This window comes from Plectrocnemia conspersa, unplaced genomic scaffold, assembly GCF_051122295.1.
Source record: "Plectrocnemia conspersa isolate PC_06_02 unplaced genomic scaffold, ASM5112229v1 ptg000009l, whole genome shotgun sequence".
Taxonomy (NCBI): Eukaryota; Metazoa; Arthropoda; class Insecta; order Trichoptera; family Polycentropodidae; genus Plectrocnemia; species Plectrocnemia conspersa.
This window is the reverse complement of record NW_028277173.1, coordinates 22668368-22688340: the sequence shown is the minus strand read 5'-3', so window position 1 is coordinate 22688340 and position 19973 is coordinate 22668368. Positions and strand designations below refer to the sequence as shown.

Sequence of the window (19973 nt, the reverse complement as noted above, 5' to 3'; positions counted from 1 at the left end):
AACTTAAAGCTGTGTTTATGTAATAAAATAAGAAAATGCATTAAAAAGCAATGTGTATGTGCGATGGTAAAATACAAATGTATTATACATATAATTTTTACAAAATCCAATCTTTACAATAAATCATATTTATATTGTTACATATTATTTAAATGGCTATTTTAATAAAAAAAATCAGTCTGATAAAATTAAAATGTATATAAATTAATTATATAACATAAATTAATTTCAATGGTATTAGCTTGTGCAAATATAGATAGTAACTACTATATCAATAGTAGTGTTATAAAATAAAAAATAAACTACTTTCTATTAAAATTTGTATAAACAGAAGTGCAAACATTAACAACACTATAATTAATATAATTTAAGCACCATTCAAATGCAAAAAAGCATTTTTCCGAGATAAAATCTAATAACAGCTTTTAAAGCTTCAGCAAAGTAATTCAAGTATCATATACATACATATATATTAAATGCATAGAATCGTTAATAAGTAAAAAAAATACTCAATTAGATATAGTCGTCGTACCAAATATTACAATTAGATATAGTCGTCATTTCTGCAAATACATAGAAGTTTTACATAAAAATATATTATTGCGTGTGTGATGTGAAATGGACAGCAGTGCCGACGAAGCATGATTCATATTTTAACACACACGCTTACCCCAATCTATTGTGCAAACATGCGTTGGCCGACATTTCTTCTAATGGAGTTTCTCTAAATAACGTTGTAGATAAATTTAGAGCAACTAAAAGACAGCACAATAGAAGAGGTCCGAATATTGCTCCTTCGGGTCCGAGACAGAATATTCCACCGGCGATAGCCAATCCAGTAAAATATGGATGTCCACCACTGAAATCAATATATTATACATGTTGAATATACCTATTAGTAGCACTTATCTAGTATCTACTTTTTTAATAAGAGTTAGATATTTGTGTTTGTGATAATTTTGTTATCGGAACTTCATAACTGAACCGAAACAAAATTTAGACAAAACAGTCATATTAATTAACTATGTCAATAAACTCATTAATTAAAAATATTTAGGAAATTCAGCATCAACTTCATACGTACTTTTTAATCTCCATATAAATTATTGTGTCCACATATGACGCAGGAGCAAATTGACAAATTGCTAAGAGAATCGCTAAAACCGGACTTCCTTGAGCGAGCCACAAATCCAATACAGCCGGTATACAGGCTAAATATGTACCCAAAAATGGCACTGCAGCCATTATAGCAGCTAAAGCTAAAAATAAAATTTGATTAACTAAATTATATTAAAGATAAAAACTTCACAGTTGACTTACATATGAACATTAATTTTTAACATGTAAAGAAAAGCTGACATGAAATTACGTAGACAGTAACTTTTGTGTGCAGCTTCGCTTTTGTTTTGTTCTTATTATATCGTATCCTTCAATGCTTGACCATAAATGATGATTTTGTTGAATTATTTTTAACTGCTAGTGCTATTGCAACATAAAATTGCCCATGAAAGAAGCATTCATCTCTTAAGTCAAATCCTGTCACTTTACTTACATACTTGGTGAAGGCGATGCGAATTAGGAATTGAATCTGCTTAAAGCGAAAAGGCAAATTGTTAAGAATTAATCATAGCCTACCACATTCCGTTTCAAACTTCAATTCTACAGTTGCAAATTAGAGCTAACAACTGTGATAATCTAAACGGATTCAGGGGATTTAAAAACTCAACTAAATAACTGCTAACTCATTCGTCTATTACCTTGTCAATTAAATAAAATAAACGTGCTGCAACTGGCAATCGATAAATTGATTTTATCGAATTTTGCAAACTGGTTTCTGAAGTCACTCATTATAAGTACTTTAATAATTATTTAAAATAGGTTATTAATATTTAAATACTTATCCAAGTACCTATTTACATAATACGAAAAAAATTAAAAATGTTCCATTCGCAAGTTTTTAACAGGACAGATAAACTAAAGGATAAACTTTAAGAATTATAATATACATTTTATTAATTTATTTATAAATAGAACAATATTATTTTAATATAAAAGTAGCTTATTCTGAGTAGGTAAATTCAATACATTATACTCCTTCTTCTGTAGTATTTTCTGAAACGGCTCTAAGAAAAAGAGATTTATAAACATCCAATGCTTTTTTTTGATTCTCTTGAATGTAATTGGGACACAACTCTTTATCGAAACACCTCGATGGAAAATTTGAATTCGTACCAAAATTCTCTTCAACGTTGTTATTGATGTAACGAGAAGTATTCCCTTTATTTATGAAGAACGTCTCCATATTCAGCATTTTATGATTTTGTAAATATGACACCACATCCAACGGATAATCGTCCATGACGTCTTTATGTTCAGATTTATTATTCATGTTTATGAATAAATTGTTGGTATTTGTGTCATCCATTTTATTATAAGCGTTGACTTCCGTCTGATTTCTATAAAAATATTTTGGTTTTATTATATAATATGCTGGCGCGGGTTCGGTGCTGTTGAAAGCCATATCTTCATAATTGCCGTATACATCTGTTTCTTGATTGCCGTTAACAAACTTCCTCTGAGGTTCAACTTTCGTTACATTATCGATGGTTTGACTGTAGTACAAACTGCACATCAATTGGAGATCCAAGGGCAAATGGCAAATTTTGTTCAAATATAACATTTTAATTATATCAACAGGCAAGTGACACGGTGCATTCAAACAAGTATTGTTATATCTGAGGTCCATGATCATTGCATTTAAATGTTGAACTGAATTATACAGATCACCCATGAATGGATAATCGACGAGCCATGCTAATCGATTGCATTTACAATTGTATTTATTGTTGCTCATATTTATCTCTTCTCTATTAGTAGACGGAAAACTTGAATTGAAATATAAAGATGCAATTTCAAGATTGAATACTTCATTATTAGTAAAATTGTAATAGACCAATTTGTGTTCCTTATCCAAATTGATATTAATAAAAGCGGACGATTTAATTAAACCAAACTTATTATTAATAATGTTAATCTTTCTTGTGAACACATTAAAAGCTTCCGGCTTCACCAGATCAATCGAATTGTATATAAAATTCACACTCTCGGCTACAAAACTCAGTGAATTTGCGTGTACTTCATTAATGCGATTATTAAGCATTTTTATATTAGACGATTGAATCGTAATAGCATCAGCACTTAACGTTTTAATGACAGTATTCGTCATCGAAAATTCACCATCAATTACAGCGTTCATAGCTCTCGGTTCAAGCGTATTTATTACACTATTATCGATACTAAACTCTTTTAAAGCCTTCAAACTATAAAATGCTTTATAATCTATCTTGTCAATTGTTACATTATCGAAGATTATTTTCTGCATGTGTTTATCATCGAAGCTTCCAAAGCATTTCTTCTCAAATTCATTATTCGGATCTTTAAACGTCTTCGTCGGAATGACAGATATTAAGCCGATATTCGTAATAGTGATATTTTGTACTATTTGCCTTTGTGAGCAACCGTCAGAATTGAATTCCAAATTCCCACAATTGTTTATGCGCAACGACTTTAAATTAGACGAAGTCTTGATGTTCGGACAGTCAAAGTGCAACTTAACCAAATAACAGTTTTGTATCGATAAACTTGTCACTGGATTAACGAAGAAATCTTTTATGAAAACGTTCACATTCTAGAATGAAACAAGGATAGCAATAATAATTTATTATAATACATTATGGAAACAATTCGATAATAACTCACACTCCTATTAGCACTACACGAGAATACTATTTCCGACGGATTATTGTTTATACACTTCCAACCGGGAGCTTTGCAGTTGGAAAATAGAACCTTATGATTAGGAACGGCGCATTTTACCAATGCAGTCGAATGCAATAATAGTAAGACACAGAATGTTTTATAAAACATTTTTTTATACTTTCACATTGACACCGTGCGGTTTGTTGTTAGCGACACATAGCAAATCCATAAGTGAAATGCGAGAGGTCACACAATTTGCGGTTGTAATCTTAATAATACTTAAGAACAAACAAAGCTGATAACTAAAACATTACGCATAAAAATACACCGCGTATCATATGAAAAATAATTTAATTATTTTGTTTCATATGATTTTATGTCAATCTATCTCTATAAAATACCCACATAAAGTCTGATCAAAAAGTATCCGACCTTATTTATTTATGTGATAACAAGTTGCTAACGGGACCTGCAAACTTGGAGCCTAATATGATACGCAAATTAAGGAGTATCATTATTGTATCAAAGAGAATCGAGAGCTTTTAACATTCAGGAAATCAATGTATTTTATTAAAATAATGTTTTTTAAATAAAATTTGAGTATCATAATTATTTTTATTGCTATCAATTATACACTTGCAAACACTAAACTTGTTTTTAGGAATACGTGCACACTAAGATTTTAGTACCAGTGTTAAAACAAAGGTCCATTACAAAGTTATGATCGTTCAGGATATAATGTAAAATTCACTACTTCATCTTCCCTGATATTAAACACATATTTGCGTCATCGGCTCTTAACGATATTTTCACAAATAACAGATAATTAAGTCATTGGTATGTACAGTGCAGGAACGAATTTGGGGGGGGGGGGCAGGTGGGGGCATTTGCTCTCCCATGAATTTGGACAGAAATACTATGAAATACAGTCATTTAATGAAATACTATGATTTTTTATAAAAACAAAATATTTTAAAAAATCGACTACTGACTGGCCAATTTTTACCTTCCCCCCCCCCCCGCCTCCTGGAATAAGCTGAAATGTCGTTCCTGATTCTAAACCAGAAATTCTCAGGTTATCCCTCAAAAAAATCTAAAAATCACAGTCTCGAATATATCCGGAAAATATTTTTTTTAATATCATTTCAATAAAATCATATTGGAATACATTTTCACTGGTAGATATATATTTTTACCATTAAAATATAATTTATCTGTCTGTAAGTTTCGACTTGTATTGGTACATCTTTTAGAATTATTTTATCGATAGTTTTCAAACTATGCATCGCATAAAATCGAAATAGAAACCTATTTAAATTACATATAAAATGTATTTTATTTTTATTTAAAAAAAAATATTTACAAGAAAATTTAATAGCATCTTAGGTTTTACCGCGGCAGGTTATAATGATGGCTCTGTCACGCGGAAAAAAAATACTCTATTCAAGGGAAAAAATAAAGTCGTAATACTTTTTTTCATATAGTTCAAACATTCATTCCACATATTGCAGCACAATTAGCTTTAGTTTTTGCAGGTAGATACTTCAGAATCCATGGTTAAACATCATTGGTAGAGAAAAAAGATAAGATTCTACTCGTCACATTGATTACCATCAGTGAGCATGAGGAGTAGGTACTACCTGACCCATCGATTAAGTGTTATTAGTATTATAACTAATTTAAGCGAAGACATTCTCAATTTGAACATTTTTTTAACTAATTTTTTAAATACTCAAGATGATATTAGAAAAATATCAGCACCTCCAATGAATAAATAGGCAATGAGTGGAAAAAATACAGTGAGTATTCACGAGAATTTGATCCATATATGGTATATTTTAAGAAACGGTATTACTCAACTTAACTGCTAATCATGACATGGTATGCAAAAAAAACGTAAATGTAGTGGAGATTATTGTCTCCGTAAATTTGTAAGTCATTAGTTGATTGTTAAGATATGAGTTTTTTCTGATCTAAAGTCGGATACAATTTGTTAATTAACTTATTGTACATTAATTATTTATCTTGTTCATAATACTTGTTCTATATGTAATATTTAATAATAAAAAACAACTTACCAGAAGGAAGATAGACAATCTTAGCTCCGAATAAGTTATGGATCAACCACGTCCAAAGTCCATAAAATATTGCCATTTTCAATGTAGCTTTAAAGACTCCGTTTACGGCATCAGTGAGTGCTAAACCGAATCGTGATCCATTAGTGGGTGAAAAGCTCGAGATTATTTCAATCGGTTTATACAATGAAGAGCTAGAGTTCAGCAAATAGAAGAGTGTCGTGAAAAATACAACCTAAAAATAAATTGAGAATTTGAGAAAATAGTAAATATGATAAATAAAAAAATCGTTAGACAGTTGATAAATTTTATATGAATTTGCATAATCGCCATTGACCACAACAAAGAACTTATCTAAAGGTCAAAGTAAAAATAAATAGTTAGCCATTATTTTCATTCCACTTTCCTCGAACGACTCACCAAACTCAGCATGAAATTCAAAACGGCGGTACTGCCACCCAATACCACAGAAGTAATCGCAGACAAGGAACCCAATAATAACGTAACATTTCCTTTCAGTAACGACCACAAAGAATCTAAGAGTGCTATAAGAGTGCCGACGTTTTGTTTGGCAAAGTCAATCAGAGCGTTTGTATTGAACATTTCTACAAAAATAAAATATAAATATTACATTGATATATTTTAACAATTGAAAGCTTAAAATCTCACCAGGAGTCTTTGTGATATCTTCAATGAATGTTTCCCAGCTCTTTTGAATACCGGCAACGTTATTTTGAGTACCGAGAGTAGATCCGCTGTCTGTCATCCAAGTTTGATATACTTTATCCCACAACTCTAATAGCTGTTTCTCTAATTTGGCACTTTTTTCTGCATCCGTGTCTTGAAGTATGCTTTTTACCTAAATAAATACAAAGTAAATATGATATAAAAAAAGTGAACGAGATAGATATATGAGCAGATGTTAAGGTACAATGGATGATGGAGACGGATGAATGATAAGAGGACAATAAAATTTAATTTATAAAAATATCTTAAAAACCTACAGTTTTCGACAAGCCCTCTCTTCCATAAAGATAAGCGTTATCGAGAAGTGAATCCACAGTATCGTCCCAGCCGGGAGGTAATAGTTGTCTTAATTCTGGATTGTGAACAACTGTGCGATTAATCAAGCTGCTCGTTAACTGTATTACAGTGATGCCTTCAGAATAAATCTAAAACCAACCAGATAAACATGAATTTTCTATATACATAATTCATATATAAGTATCTGGGTCATTTGAAAAGTTAGCAAGCTTATGTATAAATTATATACATATCTAAAACTTTTACTATTATATATTGCTACATATGTACATCTTATAAACAACGGTCAATTTAATAATTAATTTGCTGTAAAATAAAATCATCCGAGTTTTATTTTCAAATAAAACGTTAACAGTATCATAACATCAGAAATAAAATGAGCATTTCATATCCTATCTAAAGAATCGGGTATGAAAAAGCCTCATAAAACAGCTAGCTCATGTTTTTTTATGGTGTAACCAAAATAAAGCAATTAATATAATTGTGTAATGGAAACAATATTTTTGAAATTTGCCTTGTATAATTATTTTAAAGTAAAAAAAAAGTCTGATACTTTTATGAGTAAGACGTAAAACTTTAATATAATATTTTTTATAATTTATATTCATTATATAAATTTTCCTGATATTAAATTACCCTAATGTGTTTTAACACTTGCGGGAGAAGAGAATCTTCGTTTCAAAACGCTAATAGGTTAAAAGCGGGAGACGAGGACGAAACAATTTTTTATCTACGAACAAGATTTCGTTCATCTACGGCAAGGGCGAACCTTTTTTATGCCAAGGGCCATTTAGATATTTATAAAATCATCTGCAGGCCGTTCAAAATTATCAACTACAAAGTTATCATTTTATTATTATGCATGAACACCAAAACTTTCCGAAAACACCATAAATCTTCAGCGGCCAGCTGAGCGATATTCAAGGATATTAAAAAAATACATCTAATAATTTAATTTAATTTTTTAACACAAAAACGCGCCATTAACGGAAGATTTAAAATAAATTAATTAAAAAATCACATTTTATCTGAACGATTAGGTATGTAAAAACTATTAATAAGATTCGCGTTACAATCTGCAACCTTATACAGCCTGCTTTTGTAAACAGAGTGGTACCTCAGCTTACGAACTTAAATCGTTTCGGACTGTGGTTCGTATCTCAAAACTCAATTTCTTATTACATCTTATTGATTACTAGAGACATGTGTTTTTAGTATATATTTCTTATTAGGCATAAATTTCAAATAACTTAACAATTTCAATTAATTTTAGGACAATTTCAACTCTTTCATAAATACGTTACTCACTAAACTAATTTTATGAACCCAGCACTGAAAATGTAATATCAAAATGTTTAAACTATTGCCGGTATATGACTATTTTGAAGGCCTGGAGAAGAAAAGTGATATATTCCTTTATTATAAGATAGCGAACTTTTCAAATGATCAATGTATAGTATATATTTATATTACTTGGACACCGGTAAAGATGGGAGCGCATATTATAAATAAAATGAGCCCGAAAATCACAATGATTGATGAAACAGAGTCAATCGACTCTTTTGCTGCCAAGTACAGGTTAGTATTTAATTTCCCGATCAATTTTAACATGCCGACAACATGAGCGGGCATCATAGCCGTATACCTTAAATTAAAATTGTATTAAATATCTAACAATTAACTTAATATGATTTTTTAAATATTTACCTCGTTGTTCCCCATTTCTTGATACACGCAATCGCATCGTTAATGTGCGTCTCTAAAAACGCCCAAACTCCGAAGAACATCCCGATGGTTTTAATAATAAATATAGCTAGAATGATCAAAAGTAAAGGCCAAATCCAAGGATGTTTCCACAAAACCATCGCTCCGCAAGCCCAAAGTAAACATTTAAAATATACGGTACTATCAGTTTCTCTATCCGGAGAAAATAAAGGTTCAACTTTAAAATTAAATTTGCTATCACTACTTAAAGCTCTACGTTGCAAAGCTGCCACAATGTGACTCTCGATCGCCGATCTCGTCTCCGGCGTAGTTAGAGGCACTGACGATAGTGTTCTATTTGCAAAAGCCAATCTGGCTTTAATTGGATATGATTCGGGAGTATCCGAATAGATATCTCTGATCCCCGGCGGTTTTGTGATATTGTCACAGTTGATCGAAGTCGGCTCGATCGGATTTAATTCGACGGCTTCTTCTGAAGACTCGGCGAATTCAAACGAATTATATTTATTCGTCAAAGTTAATACTAATGCATTAGAAATACTTAAATCACAACCTAGAACAAGATTTAATATAAATAACACAAATATTATAATAAATAAATTTTCAATACAACCTTTAGATTTCATCTTGTTCTTCAACTCGAATACTTCAACAAAAAAACCAGCCAATGCTAATATTTGTAACAAGACAAATGTTAACGCTTTGAAAGATCCGGTAAGATGTGCTATATAACAGCTAACAAATATCCACATCAAAAAGGAAGTTTTCTTGAAAAATGATTCCGTTTCAGGACGCCAAAACATATATACAAAACTAATGTATCCAACTGTTAATGTAATAAACTGAAAAATAATTAGATGAAAATATATGAAATATTGTAAAATACGTTGAAATAATAAATAAAAATCTCACTGTATAAGTGTTAAACACTATAAGCATTGTGCTAATGATTGAGTTTGCATATAGAGCTAGTTGCCATAGAATATAAAAACACGTCCATGGAAAAAATTGATACATCCATATAAATCCTAGAGTTAATATAATTGCACTTCCTACAACCTAGATAAAATATAGATGAAAATAAAAAAAGAATTATTTGTTCGAAACACATAAATTAATTGTATTTATGTGTTATATATACCTTATAATATTTGTGAATAGCAGCGCCTATTATTTTCGATATGCCATTTACAGTATCGAACGGTAAGACCATTAGTCCGATAACTAACGGTCTCTCTGCTGCTTCCAAATTATTGCACCATTTTTTCATACTTTTTGATATTGAGTATTTTATGGGGTGTAACAGCGAACCGACCAACAAAGCCCATAAGAGTGGCTTGAAAAATGGTTCGAGAACCAAAAACAAAGCATAGCCAACTGCGCAACAAATCGAAAGGAGAAGCAGAGCCACTGCATTATAAAGGGCGTGTTTTAATGGTTTTTCGTGACCTTGGGGAAGATTTCCTATCATATGAATCAAGTTGTTGAAATGGCTGTTGATACTCGGACTGTTATGCATCGTTAGATAATATTAAGAACGCAAATAAACTAATATAAATTGTCGAATAACGGTTGTGAAACAATCGTCGAACGAATCCATTTAAAGTTGTCAAAGTGACGCATCAGTATTGCCAGTGCGCATTTTATCATGTAAATAATAATTTTATTTACATACCTAGATAAAATACGCACTGGTGATTTTACCTAATTTTGTTTTTAATTAAAATAATACATTTAGCTGTAAGTCAATTTAAAATTTAACTCCCTTTTTGGATTAAAATATATAATTAATACTCATTTTTTCCAGCAATCTGGTGCATATTATATAAAAATAAAATTAAATCGCATTAAATTAATACTGCAACATGGATAATCACAATATTTGTTCGTAAGACTATCGAAAATACGAAATATAAAAAATCATTTACAAATAGCTTCAATATAAAGATGATTTTTATATTAATCGAACATTTGCTTTATTTCATTAATTACGAAAAATAGTATAAATTACATTTTCTTCTGCTTATGGATCTTTTGCAGCAGCCGGTCCTTTTGATGAATTTTTCGTACATTTCTGGCAGTATCTCTGCTATAATTTGCCGGATATTGGTCTTTAGATGCTCCAAAGTTTCGGGTTTGTCGGTATATACACGACTCTTAGCGTAACCCCATAAAAAATTCAAAGGCCAGTTGGTGTCACTAAAACCTGAAATAATGTAACCTGGGAACTATTCATCCAAAACATTCGTACAATGCGTACTCATTGCATGCTCAATTTTCTTACCGGGAATGATACACCGGTAGGTGTAAGGACTGAGGGCAGTATTAGTTTGTTGTTCTCGAGGTACGGTTGGCAAGATTGTTATATTATTGCTTTTTTAACTTTATCTTAAACATATAAAAATGTCTTATGCGTTTATTATTTTTTTCCCCAATTTGTTAGCGATTTATATATTTTTAGCACTTGTTATGTTTGTTCCTACTCAGCCCTGTTTTCAGCAACCACGTGATATATGAGTGTATTTGTTTTTGTGCATTGATAAATAAACTATGACACCCACCTGAAATTAGTTTTAAACGTTGGCTTAGTTGATATTTAGACTACAGACCTTTCTGCAAATTTAAAATGAATTTTATAAAAAAAATTAAGAGCCTCTGAATTGATATAAAAATATCCACTAAAGCCGAATAACATATTTTTTCTATATTTATTATAAATGCAATATAAAATAATAATAATAGAAATAGCAAATTAACAAATGTGCACAAATTAAGTCACTACTCAAAGGACTAATAAACAATTATGATATAAACATTTGAAATTGAATTTTGTGTAGAGGTGGCGTAAAGGGAGCCACGAAAAGAGCTCTTGCGACCAAAACGCCGAGTAGCCGGAAGAGGGGCGACTCCATCTTTCTCTTGCGGCTTACGGACCGCCAACATGGTAAGCGCTCTCTCTATCGCCTCGTGACGATTCTAGCGTATAAACTATCGATTTCAGTCGCTTTTGACTGTAAAATTAACGTCGCGTATTTGAATTGGACTAGCATTACGTTATATTTCGCACGACGACCGCGTGGTTAACTGACGTTTCTATTTACAGCCGCCAAAGAAGGACGCGAAGCCCTCGGCTAAGCAGCCGCAAAAAACACAAAAAAAGAAGGAAGGATCGGGCGGCGGCAAAGCCAAGAAGAAGGTACGTACATACTACATTGGTCACGAGAACTGCCAAAACATAACCTTAAATCACATGAAACTTGATTAGTCGACTTTTAACTCAAATTCATATCAAAATAACTACTAAGATATTTTATACATTTGTTCTCGGAATATAAAACATAACCTATAAAATGATTAAAATTTCAATCCTTATTGTCTGTGAAGGCAAAAAACTGATATATTGAGACTGATTATAACATATTCGATTAGTTTATTTCAAAATAATTCGAATCGTTTATAACATTTGCTTTATTTCTATTTTACAGAAGTGGTCCAAGGGAAAAGTCCGCGATAAGTTGAACAACCAAGTATTGTTCGATAAAGTAACCTATGAAAAATTCTTGAAAGAAGTCCCTTCATACAAACTCATCACTCCCGCCGTCGTTTCCGAGAGGATGAAGATCAGGGGATCGCTGGCTCGACGAGCTCTGGTCGAACTTAGGGATAAAGGTATAAACGAATTATTGTTACTTTACAACTTTACATCAAATGATTATAATTCAATTGGCTTGAGCATTGTGAGAGCAAAAATCTGATATATTGAGACTGATGGTGTATTTCTAAAATGAAGTATTTATTTATTATCGATGAATGTGTATTTATATAGACTATTACTGTTTCAGGATTAATCAAACAGGTTGTTCAACATCACGGACAAGTCATTTATACCAGAACCACCAAGGGTGACGACCCTGTTGCATAAATATTTTATAAAATAAGGAAAATAAATGTACGGTTTTAAAAAATATAAACCCTTGCATTAAAACTGTTATTTTATTCTTTGAAATTGATATAAATATCCTAATCAATGATCTAATTTTTTTACAATTAGCGAAAAAAGCATTTTCAAAATGTAATTAATTACGTTTCTTGAATGTCCCATTTTGCTCTAGTGAGGGCTAAGGAACATATATTTTCAAGCTGCTTTGACTACGAAAATTTGTTGTCCGGCAGATGAGCTCATTTCTTAATTCTTCAGCTAAACGAAAAATTTCAATTATCCTGGATTTGTACTCTTCAGTAATATCTTGATATGCATTTATGGCCTCTAAATCCAATATATAAGATACTTGAAACTATTCATTTAGTCACATCAATTCCAAACATGGTCTTATTGTAGAATACTGTGGCAAATTTATGTCTTGTACTGAATTATAGAACCTTTTTTCCTTGCTTTTGAAAGCTGATTAACAAACATGTAATTTCTCTAGCTACAAATTCGTATAATGTCCTTTGTAATTAAGGTAAAAAAATGCAATTATATTTCGTCGTAAATACTGCAAACTTAGTCAAAAATAGGTTCATTATTTGAGTTTATCTTAACCTGAATTTATAAAATTTGATTTTATTGTATGACGCTAATCAAAATTGTATATAAAATTTATATGAGTGAATATTTCCAATAAATGTATTCAATGTTCTAGAAATCATAGCAGATTTTGTAGTTTTCAAACATCCATTTATTTTGTCACAATATGAATTTATCTCTGAATGTTGTTCATAAAACGAAGATGGGCCCTCATTGCCTATACCAGGGGTCGCCAAACCGCGGCTCTTTTACAACTTCAGCAAAATTCACATTGCGGATTTAAAAAGGAATGGACAGATACTTATGCGTTTATTTCGAACATAGATGACCTCCCGGCCTGTTTCATTTGTAAAGAAACACTGGCACATAACAAGAAATCCAATTTAGAAAGACATTTCATTTGCAAGCGCGTATGCTATCAGTGAGACAAGAAAGAAAAGAGTTTAATAACTTCAGAAAAGTGTTGAAAAATCAAGCTCTTAAATTAATCACTGGATGCAATCTTCCAATAATGTTAATTTTGCAAGCTTTATCGTGAGTCAGAAAACGCTAAGAGGAGTAAATCATTCACAGATGGTGAGTACACAAAAAGTTATTTTATAAACGCATCTGAATAACTTTTACGAGATTTCAAAAACAATTATCAATTGCTGTGAATGAATCTTGTGACATAATTTGTCACAGCTCAAGTTTCCCATTTTATCTACTATATAACATCTGGAGGTCCTAAAGAACTTTTGGGATTATTGTCACTAAAAGGCCATATACACGGGGAGGACATAGCAAAGCTGTCACTGAATGCATTGAAAAAAATCACCCTCCATTAAATAAAATTGTGTAAATTGCAACGAATGGGGCAAAAAGTATGATCAGTGTGAAAAAAGGATTCATCTCAATTTTAAAAGAATAAGTTAATCACAATGTACTAACATTTCATAGTATGATCCACCAAGAGACGCTTTGTGCGCAGACATTTCCAGAAGAAATTGGTAATTAAGATTACCAACAGCATTGATATACTATAATATGTTTATTACATCAAGTAACTGTTGTACGTATGCTGTTTTGTAAGAAATAAAAATAAGAATGTGTATATAAAGTACTTGTTGCCGTTCTTTACACTAAAGAACGATTAACGAAAATTAGTTTTGGTTCGTCAATTTTACAGATGTCCAGAAACATAGTTACATATTAAAAACTAGATACCTCAAAATTAATAATATACCAGACATCATAATTTTTCGACAATCTCGTTTGTGTATTATCTGGCGATAACTTACATAACAATTACAAAAATGTACGACCCAAATACAACAGAAGAGAAACTTTGTTTTCTAAACATTTTAGTTATTATCCAAAAAAATATTTGCTTATAATAATGATACCCCCATAACAAGTGGAAAAATCAGGAACAAAGGAACATATTTTTTATTTGTATTAAAAAATTGTCTAATTTCGAGCATCGAAGGACCAGCGAAACACTTTACATTACTGTTGGAATCTTTTATTGTTTTTTCTACATATTTTACAACAAATAGGTTTATTACATGTTCGTAGTCTACAGACGCTTGGCATAGTCCAAGCATATTTTCCATAACAAATGTTTTGCTGGGTACGTCCCAATAATTCAAAATAACCTATTTCTTTAGACTGGCCGCAAAAGGTTGATGTAAAGAATACATTTTACCTCCTAACAGAAAGTAATGAATGTAAATGTTTATTAAATTATGGCTTGCATTGCTTTTATATGCATAAATATTTTATTCATATTATTTTATTTTATAAATATTTTATTTATTATTATTAAATTTTTTGATAGTTTTTAAACCAAATCGTATTTAAAAACTATTTTTATAAAATTATTTGTAAAAAATAAATGGTCACATTTTATTGCGCTATCACCAAAATAGCTTTAAAACACGTAAGTGCACTGGAGGAACTGTCAAAATAAGGCCAAAAAGATGATGCACCAATATATGAAGGAATTAGAACAGGTATTATGTATATTATATGAATAATAGTTTTATTTTATATTTATAAATGCCAATTTCATTGAATTTTGCACAAGTCGTACCATTTCAATAACCATAAACGTAATTTTTAATGTTTTACTTTGTAACAACAAACACTTTTTTTTAGGAACCTTTTGATCCTAATGAATTTGTTGAACGGCTGGCATGGAGAGCATTACAAGAAGGTGGATCTTCAAAGCCATTAAATTCCGAACTCGTTCATGAGACTTTTACTCAAGCAATAGAAGATTTAAAAGTAAATAAAACAAAATATACTTCAAAAATGTAATATAATTATCATATAATTATTAAGGTTCTTCAAGATCGTCAAGCTAGAAAATGTTTTAGGCTAGAACAAACGGTGCGTGAAGAGGAAGAGCGTTTTAGTTTAAAGTTAACACAACTACAAGATCAACACAAGGTAAATTATTAATAATTATTTTCATAAAATATTTGTTTTAATTAAAACAATGTTATAGCGCACTGTTGGTATATTCTCTGAACTGGATGAAAGAATCAATTGGGCTGGAGGACGCGCCTTGCAAGTTGGAGAACAATTAGGTGCCGCTCAAAAGCCAAGATCGAGGGCCGCTGCTGCGCTTGCTTTATTAACGCTTCTCTCTGACTTTCTATCACCTGGACCAGTCCATAGTGATATTTTCAACGATCCTGAGAGGGTAATTTTCAAATAGCTTAAGTTTTACTATAAATTTTTATTATTCACGATAAAAAATACTTGAATTAGACTAACGAAGCTGCCGAAATGATTCAAAAGCTGTATATGATTTCGCAAGAATTACCGTCTGATAAATTTGAAACGGCAAAGAAGAAGATCGAAGCCAAGTATAACGAAATTGAGCGTACTCTCATAGAGGAATTCGTCAGATCGCAAAATTCCGGTAATATTCCGAGAATGAAAGAAATTGCTACAATGTTATCTCACTTCAAAGGCTATTCACAGTGCGTTGACGCTTTCATTGAAACTAGCCAGATGGTATGTTTAATTTTTATTATATGCATTAAAAAATATTTATTAATATTTATTGACATTGCAGAATTCGTTTAACAACAAAGATGTGTTTTCTGGCATATTATCAATGTGCGAAAATAATTATGTTATTATTAATAACGTATTTTCGAATCCAGATCAAGTAATGAGCAAATTTATATTGAACATATTTCATTTGAAGTTGCAAACATATATTCAATCAAAGTTGGCCGATAAGAATGATCCTGACAAATATTTGCGAAACCTTTACGATATGTATATTAAGTAAGTATACTTCACCGTTTCCTGGATTGTGGAGATGTACGTAAGTCACCCCACCCCGATCCACAAAAACAATGATAAATCTAACTACCTAATGAATTTTTATACTATATTATATTTATATAAAATCGTTTATTTTTATGTAGATAATACAATGATGATTTTTTTTTAAATAATCAAGACATAAAAAAGACAACTAATAATTTAAATTATATTACATAATTAACATTTTAATTACTGAAAAATTATAATATATTGTTTATCTAATGTAAGCAGTTCTTTTGAGTAATGTATTTAAATTTTGTGCTTTAAAGTCTGATTGCAACTGAACAAACTGCAATAAAATTCTCATTTGGTCAAATTGGGTTTGGTTAGTTCGTTTAAGTTAGGTTTTGGTTGGACTGCATATGAATGTTTCGTAACTCTATAATGTGTTTCATAGACACTATAGAGTAGCATTTAATTTCACTAATGCCTATCAGTTAAATTAATTTTCGCTATTTCTACCAGTGAAAATGTATTCGGATATGATTTCACTAAACAGTTAGTGAAATTATATTTATACTAGTGAAAATATAACTTTCCTGTAACATACATACTATTCATATTCTTACACTTCTTTTTCTGTAACATAAGTATGTATTTCTAATGACATTTTTGTTTTTAGTACACAAAAAGTATGCGAAGAACTTTCAACGTTAGGTGATGTCGCTTCAGGTGGACTTTTAGGTCGTTTAGGTGCTTTAGGAGGAGCCATTGGAAAACCTCTAGAGACATATTTTCCTTTGGAACAGAGTAGATTGAGTAACGCTTGTATACTCGCTCTTCAGCGTTATTATGCTTCTAAACAACACACGAGGAGGCAAAACAAGGGCGGGTTAGTATAAAAAAACTTATATTATTATTAAATAATACAATTAAAATCAAATGTTTTTAGATTTCAATATATCCAAGCTGTGATAGGATCAAGAGCAAATATAAATATTGCTCCGGTTGAAAATTATGGCGGCGAAACATTTTTATCAGAGGAGTTGGCTACGCAAATTTTGCAAGATGCTAAAATGTCTTTTATTAGATGTAAAGTGGTAAATATGATGTTTTAATTGATGTTTTTCTTTCAGATTAGAATATTTCTAGCACTAATTAATTTATTTAAGCTTTCGACTCCAAGTGAACTAGCATCTAACGCTACTGATCTAACAGAAATCTTAGTTCAACAATTACTAGTGGAACATTGTGATTATGCCGTTGATCTTGGCTTACAAAACATGCAAGCCGTTGAAAATAAAACTCCACCAAAGGTATTCTGTCTCTATCTAACACAAATTTATTTTGTATTATAATAATTTTTATTTCTAGATACAATTCTTTGAAATTGTTAAACAATGTAATGCAATAGTCCATCTTTTCGATAAACACTTTCAAGAGTATATTTTGCCTTGCGTGAGGTATATTTCACTTTGAATTTATCATATTTTATTATAATCTATGACTAATAAAATATATATATTTGACTGACAGCTCTACATCTAAGCAGAGCATATGTCTTCAAAAGAAAAATGTTACATTAGAGCAGTTGGAATCAAAGTTGGACGCCGGTTTAGAGAGAACATTAACCATAATAATATCTTGGGTGAAGTTATATTTACAAACTGAGCAGAAAAAGAGTGATTTTAAACCCGAAGGTGATGTGGATACGCTCGCTTCATCGGTATTATATGCTTCTAAATTGTGCATACTAATATATGACAGCTATTAATAAAATATAATGTGTATTTTAGGCATGCTTGGCCGTTGTTAACTATTTAAATACAGTTCTCGCACGCATTCGAGATTGTTTAGATGGAGAAAACATACGATTAGTCACACAAGAACTCGGTATTCGATTACACAGAGTTATTTATGAGCATCTCATGCAATACCAGTTTAATTCAGCCGGTAATAATACTTCAATTAAACTATTGTGCTAACTGAATTTATGTTGATGTGATATATTTTTGATTCAGGAGCTATGTGTGCCATCTGCGATGTCAACGAGTATCGAAAAATTATGTCAGGTCTCAATATTCCACCGCTAATAGGAGAGTTGTTTAATACTCTTCACGCTTTATGTAATTTGCTGCTAGTTAAGCCAGAAAACTTGCAGCAAGTCTGTGAAGGAGAAACTTTGGTAAATTCAATGCATGTTGAGAATATATAAATATATTTCTAATAATTTATTATTTTCAGGCGGAGTTGGATCGATCAATTTTATTGCAGTTTGTTCAGTTGCGATCAGACTTTAAAGCGCAGAAGTTAAATACATTACTCAAAGGAACTGCTTAGATTAGATGAACAATATTATATTATAATTTTTCAGTAATTAAAATGCTAATTATGTAAAATAGTTTAAATTATTAATTGTTTTTTAATGTCCTAATCATTTAAATAAATTATCATCATTGTATTTATTATCTAAATAAAAACAAACAATTTTACAAAATAATTTTATATAAATATAACATTTATCAATAATGTCTCTTTTAGATAATAAAGTAATTAAATATATAGTACAAAAGTTCGTTTTTGATTTTAATAATTTAATCTCATTTCAATATCCTTAATTGCTCAAAATTTATGGTTTTAAAATAGTTATAAAAGAAACGATATATGAAAAATATATATAAATTGAGCCTTAGTTATAACCTAATCATTGTTGCTAGACTTAGACCATTTCGAATCATCCTGTTCTGATAGATAAGATTTTAATTAAATAAGAACAATCTGAATTAGTCAGAGGATTGAGAAGTAAAAGGGACGTTAGAATCCTCTTTTTTCGATGGTATATAAGCCAAAACGCTGGCATACTATATTAATTTCATTCGTGACTTCTTCACCTAAGCTATCACTTCGCTTTCGACTTGGAATATACGATAATTCAGTGGAACTCGCACCTAGTCTGATTCGATCGAGACGACCCTTAGAAACCCAAAAAAAGCTGTCGCTTTCACATGAAGCAGCATATCAGCGACGACAACCTTTATATCTCATTATTGCCTAAATTGTACAACAATATTTTAATTGTAAAAAAATATTAATAAAAACTTTGTAATTAAAAATAGTCGCGTGTAACAACCATGTACCGCAAAATATTTTCCATTTTCGTGCAATTTGAGCTTGAATTTATAGCAAGGCGAAATGTTCGCGTGTGCTGCAAGAAGCTAGAAACTACAACTACTTTTTAAATTTTGGAAGACCAAAACTACAATGGGAAGAAGGCCAAGATTACGTCGTCTGACTATACTTCTTCTTCCGCTTATTTTCCCCGAGAATTGAGTTGCCTTTGTTTGATTTTGGTCTAAGACTGTAATTAGTTCTATAACTTTCATTAGGTCAAGTTGGGTTTGGTTAATTCGTATAGGTTAGGTTTGCGTTTAAACAGCAAATGTACGTTTCGCAACTGTCAGATTGAGTTTGATAGACATTTTAAGGTAGCATATAATTTCACTAGCACCTATCAGTATTATATTATATTATATTATACCAATTATATTTTCGCTAGTGGAAATATTTGTAGGTAT

General features: G+C 30.8%; 4 protein-coding genes across 7 annotated transcripts; 2 read left to right on the top strand and 2 right to left on the bottom strand.

Moving 5' to 3' along the window:
• Nucleotides 1–57: 57 nt before the first annotated feature.
• On the bottom strand, nucleotides 58–10229 carry LOC148232269 (transmembrane protein 245). 4 transcript variants are annotated; one of them, XM_088192588.1, is made up of 12 exons: nucleotides 9745–10227; nucleotides 9516–9662; nucleotides 9217–9445; nucleotides 8586–9156; nucleotides 8352–8523; nucleotides 6839–7006; nucleotides 6504–6693; nucleotides 6255–6439; nucleotides 5838–6069; nucleotides 1085–1259; nucleotides 671–859; nucleotides 58–563 (listed from the first exon to the last, which is right to left on the bottom strand). In XM_088192588.1, exons 1-12 carry the CDS (start codon nucleotides 10120–10122, stop codon nucleotides 545–547), a joined length of 2655 nt encoding a protein of 884 aa, XP_088048714.1. In that variant the 5' UTR covers nucleotides 10123–10227; the 3' UTR covers nucleotides 58–544. The 4 variants fall into 4 exon arrangements, 2 of the variants coding, with proteins under 2 accessions (XP_088048714.1, XP_088048713.1); XR_015810724.1 differs by lacking the exons at nucleotides 58–563; nucleotides 671–859 and adding exons at nucleotides 1321–1482; nucleotides 1553–1588 and having other exon boundaries at nucleotides 1120–1259; nucleotides 9745–10229; XR_015810725.1 differs by lacking the exons at nucleotides 58–563; nucleotides 671–859 and adding exons at nucleotides 1321–1482; nucleotides 1553–1588 and having other exon boundaries at nucleotides 1165–1280; nucleotides 9745–10229.
• LOC148232270 (uncharacterized) lies at nucleotides 1988–4034 on the bottom strand. The gene is made up of 2 exons (XM_088192590.1): nucleotides 3760–4034; nucleotides 1988–3688 (listed from the first exon to the last, which is right to left on the bottom strand). Exons 1-2 carry the CDS (start codon nucleotides 3925–3927, stop codon nucleotides 2087–2089), a joined length of 1770 nt encoding a protein of 589 aa, XP_088048716.1. The 5' UTR covers nucleotides 3928–4034; the 3' UTR covers nucleotides 1988–2086.
• Nucleotides 10230–11515: 1286 nt separating the features above from the next.
• On the top strand, nucleotides 11516–12588 carry RpS25 (ribosomal protein S25). Its single transcript, XM_088192234.1, has 4 exons — nucleotides 11516–11547; nucleotides 11707–11799; nucleotides 12089–12272; nucleotides 12446–12588. The coding sequence occupies exons 1-4, from the start codon at nucleotides 11545–11547 to the stop codon at nucleotides 12523–12525; spliced, it is 360 nt and encodes a 119-aa protein (XP_088048360.1). The 5' UTR covers nucleotides 11516–11544; the 3' UTR covers nucleotides 12526–12588.
• A 2446-nt stretch (nucleotides 12589–15034) lies between these two features.
• Sec10 (Exocyst complex component Sec10) lies at nucleotides 15035–18797 on the top strand. The gene is made up of 14 exons (XM_088191574.1): nucleotides 15035–15125; nucleotides 15271–15399; nucleotides 15457–15564; nucleotides 15623–15820; nucleotides 15889–16137; nucleotides 16199–16416; nucleotides 17081–17290; nucleotides 17351–17498; nucleotides 17571–17714; nucleotides 17773–17861; nucleotides 17935–18124; nucleotides 18195–18351; nucleotides 18420–18583; nucleotides 18643–18797. The coding sequence occupies exons 1-14, from the start codon at nucleotides 15093–15095 to the stop codon at nucleotides 18736–18738; spliced, it is 2133 nt and encodes a 710-aa protein (XP_088047700.1). The 5' UTR covers nucleotides 15035–15092; the 3' UTR covers nucleotides 18739–18797.
• Nucleotides 18798–19973: the final 1176 nt, after the last annotated feature.

Coding starts and splice junctions, on each gene's coding strand:
- RpS25 (XM_088192234.1), top strand. Junction 11,800..12,088: donor GCGGCAAAGCCAAGAAGAAG/GTACGTACATAC, acceptor TCTATTTTACAG/AAGTGGTCCAAGGGAAAAGT. Junction 12,273..12,445: donor GGTCGAACTTAGGGATAAAG/GTATAAACGAAT, acceptor TTACTGTTTCAG/GATTAATCAAACAGGTTGTT.
- LOC148232270 (XM_088192590.1), bottom strand. CDS start 3,927: ATGTTTTATAAAACATTCTGTGTCTTACTATTATTGCATTCGACTGCA. Junction 3,689..3,759: donor CGTGTAGTGCTAATAGGAGT/GTGAGTTATTAT, acceptor GTTTCATTCTAG/AATGTGAACGTTTTCATAAA.
- LOC148232269 (XM_088192588.1), bottom strand. CDS start 10,122: ATGCATAACAGTCCGAGTATCAACAGCCATTTCAACAACTTGATTCAT. Junction 9,446..9,515: donor TAGTGTTTAACACTTATACA/GTGAGATTTTTA, acceptor ATTATTTTTCAG/TTTATTACATTAACAGTTGG. Junction 9,157..9,216: donor GAACAAGATGAAATCTAAAG/GTTGTATTGAAA, acceptor ATCTTGTTCTAG/GTTGTGATTTAAGTATTTCT.
- Sec10 (XM_088191574.1), top strand. CDS start 15,093: ATGATGCACCAATATATGAAGGAATTAGAACAG. Junction 17,291..17,350: donor AGGAGGCAAAACAAGGGCGG/GTTAGTATAAAA, acceptor AAATGTTTTTAG/ATTTCAATATATCCAAGCTG. Junction 17,715..17,772: donor AAAATAAAACTCCACCAAAG/GTATTCTGTCTC, acceptor TTTTATTTCTAG/ATACAATTCTTTGAAATTGT.